At 34.8% G+C, this 6,125-nt stretch overlaps 1 protein-coding gene across 1 annotated transcript in view; it reads left to right on the forward strand.

Annotated features, from left to right (window-relative positions):
* The window catches only part of LOC107723942 (Golgi apparatus protein 1-like), a 37,901-nt gene that overhangs the window by 16,115 nt on the left and 15,661 nt on the right, over positions 1 to 6,125 (forward strand). Inside the window, exons 8-9 of the mRNA XM_016532673.1 lie at positions 2,437 to 2,558; positions 2,926 to 3,027. Coding sequence (XP_016388159.1) covers positions 2,437 to 2,558; positions 2,926 to 3,027 — 224 coding nt within the window. The remainder of the gene's footprint in view (positions 1 to 2,436; positions 2,559 to 2,925; positions 3,028 to 6,125) is intronic.

The raw sequence follows: 6,125 nt of genomic DNA on the forward strand, positions 1-6,125 counted from the left end.
TATCTATCGCTCTATCTATCTATCTATCTCTCTATCTATCGCTCTACCTATCGCTCTATCTATCGCTCTATCTATCTCTCTATCTATCTATCTCTCTATCGCTCTATCTATCTCTATCTATCTATCTCTATCTATCTATCTCTCTATCTATCGCTCTATCTAACGCTCTATCTATCTATCTATCTATTACTCTATCTATCTATCTCTCTATCTATCGCTATCATCTTTCTCTCTATCTATCTATCTCTATCATCTATCTATCTATCGCTCTATCTATCTATCGCTCTATCTATCTATCACTATCTATCTATCTATCGCTATCATCTCTCTCTCTATCTATCTATCATCTATCTATCTATCTCTATCTATCGCTCTATCTATATCTATCTATCTCTATCTATCTGTCTATCTATCTATCTATCTATCTATCTCTGTCTATCGCTCTATCTCTATCGCTCTATCTATCTCTCTATCTATCTATCTATCTCTATCTGTCTATCTATCTATCTATCTATCTCTGTCTATCGCTCTATCTCTATCTATCGCTCTATCTATCTATCTATCTCTCTATCTCTCTATCGCTCTATCTATCGCTATCATCTCTCTCTCTATCTGTCTATCTATCTCTATCATCTATCTATCTATCGCTCTATCTATCTATTTAGTATTTTAGTTTTAGTTTTTAGTTTTTGTGCTGTTTTTTTGTGTTTGCTTTTAGTTTTTGTGATTTTGTTTTTTTTAATTCGTATTTTGTAGGGCTGCACGATATATCGAAATTATCGAAATATCGCAAATGTAAATATCGCAATATGCATATCGCAACGGCGTGCGATATCATTATCATTTTAATAATAGACTACTTAAATCAAAAACCCCCGGACAGCACGCCAAATAGGGCTGCACGATTTATCGAAATATCGCGAATGTAAATATCGCAATATGCATATCGCAAGGGCGTGCGATATCTGAATCATTTTAATAATAGGCTACTTAAATCAAAACGTTGCAAAAGGTCAAAGTTTTAGTTCGACGCATATAGCAGAGAATTGCTTGACGTTGACAGAGAATTGCTTGACGTTGAATTTGCAGAAAACAACTCTTTGCCGTCTCGTCTTGCTGTCTGACTCTCACACCTGAAGCTCGCGCACAAGCCGCATCTCGCGCAGCGTCTCTTCAGTTCTGCCGCACACGTGCAAAGCACGCGCGCACACACAGAGAGACGCGTTTCAGACCGAGTTAATTTGTCTTTCGCATCTCCTCCTTATGTTTGAACAGACACATACACACAGAATTATGTCAATAGTACCCGTCTCGACGATCATTCTCGTAAACGCAGTCGGTTATGTTTTAAATTAATGTAAACAGCTGAGAAAGAAATCGGATGTGTATCAATATACTGGATCCGTGCAGTCGGATTTAAAGGGACAGCAGCCTATAAATACCTGCTGCTGAATATGTCACTAATGTTAACAAAACGGCTATAACAAAGATTAATCTAAATTGAATTCATACACTGTACACAATGCAGTGTTATTTTTACAGTGAACACTATGCAGTGTTATTTTACACTTAATTATTACATTTCTGTACCTGAATACTACTGTTTATTTTATCTATGCTTGTAAATTGTGTATTTCTTTTTTTTTTTTTTTTTTTACTGACTGTTCACTTGCCTTTAATCATGTTTGAACTTTCTCAGACTATAGTTTTTGCTGTGGTATATGAAGAAGTACTTAAAGTGTATGGAAAGCAAAGTCACAATGATATCAAATTAGTGTCATTCATTTTTTTGTTTGTATGTTCACATTGATGTTAAATTTCATTTTCTGATTTGTGACATTACTTTTAAAGTAATGCTAAAACACTGCTGGTCACTTTCAGAAGTTATAGTGATTCTTTATTTTCCAAGAAAGAATGTGAAACAAATTGGTTATATAATTTTCATTTTTAAATATTTTAAAATATAATTTAAATTGATTTTACACACTTTAAGCAATATCGTATCGAATATCGTATTTTTTAACAAGGTATCGCATTTTTCTTCAATATCGCACAGCCCTAGTATTTTGATATTTTTGTTTTGCTTTTTTGTGTGTTTGCTTTTTGTTTTATTTTTGTTTTGATTTTAGTTTATAGATAGAGAGAATTTAACTTTTTGAATACCCTTTTCTCTGGCTGTTTAGTCAAAATATTGATTATTCTAATAAAAAAAGAAATGCATAAATATGAAGATAATAAATATTAGCAAGAGGCTGAAAAATATCAATATAATTGTGTCCATTCATTGTGTTCCAGTACTTCCTGTGATTAATGAACTGAGGTCGAATTGATTTAACTCGTGAATAAAGTTGTGAGATATTCATTCATGTTAAATAATGCAGCGGCTGTGATGAATGACTCTGATTATGGCTTTCATAACTGTCTGTGTCCCATCAGCTCCAGACACTGATACAGGAAACAGACCCCGGGGCCGACTATCGCATTGATCGCGCTCTGAATGAGGCCTGCGAGTCCGTCATCCAGACCGCCTGCAAACACATCCGAAACGGAGACCCCATGTGAGTGCTCTTGTGTGTGAAATATTAGGCCCAGAGCTCCAGCTAGAAAGCATTTCTGCTGGTAAACATGAAATGCTCCAGGAATAAGTTTGCTTTAAGTCATCATTTACTCATCCTTTTCATTTCAAACATGATGGGGTTTTTTTTTTCATTCCTTGAAATTGAACAAATATTAGAGATGTTTTGCATGTGCTTGAGGCACTGCATATGACACTGCAATAATAGCTCTGACCAAACCTGTTCTGCCATAAACTTTCCAGTATGCTGATCGATCTTTACATTTGAACTTGTTTCTGTGAGTTCATATTTGAGTAGAAGCTCTGAAGGTGAAGTGTATAATATATTTTTTGTGTGTGTGTGTGTGTAGGATCCTGTCTTGTCTGATGGAGCATCTGTACACTGATAAGATGGTTGAAGACTGTGAACACAGATTGCTAGAGCTGCAGTACTTCATCTCCAGAGACTGGAAGTGAGTCACAAACCTCAAGAGTTTAGGTTTCATTCCACACTTTTAATTTGAATCCCACTTTTAATCCCATTTATATACCTTTTGAATGATACTCTTCAAGTGCTTTCTTATTTGTCTTTTTTCCCCCTGTGCTTCAGAAAGAATGCAGTAGAGCTACTTCTTGTGTCGCTATTTAAAGGGGTCATATGATGCTGCTAAAAAGAACATTATTTTGTGTATTTGGTGTAATGAAATGTGTTTATGCGGTTTAAAGTTAAAAAAACACATTTTTTTCCACATACTGTACATTATTGTTTCTCCTCTATGCCCCGCCTTTCTGAAACGCGTCGATTTTTACAAAACTAATCGGTCTGAAAAGCGAGGTGTGCTCTGATTAGCCAGCTATCCAGTGCGTTGTGATTGGCCAAATACCTCAAGCGTGAGACGGAAATCTTACGCCCCTCACCATACTGTGATGATGCCCTGTCCGGCCGGAGCGATGATTCAAAAACATGAAAACCCATAATAAATGAGGCATTCGTTGCATCCAGTGGGGACATAATTACTGATTATAATGACTTATACTGTCGTTTTACGCGTTGCGTTACATTGCGTCGCGTAAACATAAAACCCTGTCTGCATTTGTGATCAGAGAAATGACAAACAACAAGTGCTAACGTTAATCCACACTGCCCAAAACTCGCGTTTGAATCATCAGTGGCAAATCCTTTAAATGAAAACGTACTTACGTGAGTCAGAACTGCCGGCATTTTAGTCTAACGTAACTCTCCCAGGATCAGTAAACAGTCCTCCATAAAATGTGCCGGCAATCCACAGCACTAAGTTGATGTATTCCCTCAGCGACCAGCACAGATCAGCTCTAGGCATAACGAAGCGGATATCGTCCTCTTTTGGAAGACCAAACAAAGTAGCTTCGCTTTCACAACGAAACTTAACTTTTATAAAGAATATCTCTTTGGATTTGAGACTTTAGTCTTTACAATTTTACAGATCTTCCTTATGCACCAAGAGCTTGTAACACTCCAAAGAGAAAGGAAAAAATTAAATCGCATCATATGACCCCTTTAAAGGAATGTTACTTCGTAAAAGAGAAATCATGTGGTGACAGGATTGAACACGAAATGAGACACGGCTAAATATTATGATGCTAATATTTGATAGTGCCAATTAGTTTAAAGTTTTTGTTGTTGTTGTTTTTTTTATTGTCATTTGTTTTTAGTGTTTTTTGTAGTTTTTGGTTTTTATTATCATTAGTTTTTTTGTTGTTGTTTTGTTTGTTTTTATTATCATTTTGTTTTTTTTATTGTCATTTGTTTTTAGCGTTTTTTTGTTGTTTCCTTTGTTTTTATTTCTGGGTTTTTTTTTTTCGCTTTGTTTTTGTTATTTGTTTAGTTTTATTTGTTTTTTGTTTGTTTAGTGTTTTTTTTTTTCTTTCTTTTTTCAGGGTGGTCGTGGGTCCTTAAGTCTTAAAATGTCTTAAATAATTTTTTCCTAAAAAAAAAAAGTCCTTAAAATTCTTAAATTCAGATTCAGTGAGTCTTAAATATTTTTGGTCACATTACCGCAAAAATGTCTCCAGTCTGACGGACCCAGAGACAATTTTTTGCTGTAACCAGTTTACAATCACTGGACAGACTGAAGATTTCTCCCCCGCTGTAGTTACCGCGTCACCAGCGGAAGCAGAGTACAGGTGGAACAGCAGCTCGCTCAACAGCCTCCTAGCTACTGTAAACAGGTTAATGCAAGTTTACTGAAAAATGGCTCGAGAATTTTACTTGCCCGACAGGACAAATAGCCTGATTAAAACTTTAGTGACAATAAATAACTAGTGATGCATCGAAACGCGAGAATGATTGTTCTGATTTTATTACATTCAGCTTAAACAGCGATTGATATTATAATGGATAGTGTATTTCTATCAGTGTGGCGCTGTTGAGGCTCGTGCTGCCTCTCTCTGTGACAGACTTTCGTGGAGAAATCAAATCAAGTGAGCGTAACGGCACACATAAAGAAACTCACAGAACATACTGAGGTGAAAGTTCAAAAATGTTTCATTTATTGACAACACGATGTAGTTAAGTAACATACCATGACAAGGGGGCTGTTTTGCTGAATATTTTGACACTTGCAAATTGACATTAGTTCAACAAACAAGTGGTTAAACTTACATTTTAGGCACAATCGAGTGTTTTGTTCTATTTCACCAACAAAAAATAGTTCCAAAGCTCAGAACAGAAGTATTGCACATTCTCCGATCAACACTCGCTGTTTTGTTACTGAATGATTCAGCGTTTTGAACGAATCTGTTGAAGGGATAAGTGATTTACCGCCACCTACTGGCGGTTTAGTCTCGTGTTTAAAAGTATGCCTTTTCCCCCAACATTTCTTAGTTGTATATTCAGTTTTATTTAAAACATTAATCTCATAACATTATTTACTGCAGTTGTAATTTTGCAGTGTAAATTATTTAATTTGATTGGTAACAGCCCTGTAGTGTATATTGAATTTCTTGATCAATTACAAATTTTGATCAAAGTTCCAATTTTGCCAGGAAAGATGACGCATACATTTAATAAGGTTCAAAAATATTGGCCTCTATAAAGGTAAATAACATCCTGGGGTAAATATTAAAAACATGCAGGTTTAAGAATGTAAAAGCTGTTAGAAGACTGATTAAAAATATTGATGCGGTGCTTTTGTGGGGATATTTTGAATGGGATATTATTTGCTGATATGAAAAGTTCACTATATATCGTAATAATAAATAAAATTTTTGACAGTGATATTTTGTTTTATTTTTACGTTAAACATATTAAATATATATATATATATAATATATATGTAATATAATGTGTATTTCCATCATAAGTTTGTTCTTAAATTTCACATAAGGTGGTATTAAAAAGTCTTAAATTTAACTTGTATATATCTGTAGACTAGGGCTGGGCAAAAAAATCGATTTTTCGATTAATTGTTTTTTTAAATGACGTCGATTCGATATCGATTCTCAAAAGCCGCGAATCGATCTTTTCCGGGATTTATTTCAGCACACATTTAAAACAAGATCTGATTAACGTGAATCTTATCATTAGTCTTCT

This window comes from Sinocyclocheilus rhinocerous, unplaced genomic scaffold (genome assembly GCF_001515625.1).
Source record: "Sinocyclocheilus rhinocerous isolate Xijiao unplaced genomic scaffold, SAMN03320098_v1.1 scaffold63, whole genome shotgun sequence".
Classification (NCBI taxonomy): domain Eukaryota; kingdom Metazoa; phylum Chordata; class Actinopteri; order Cypriniformes; family Cyprinidae; genus Sinocyclocheilus; species Sinocyclocheilus rhinocerous.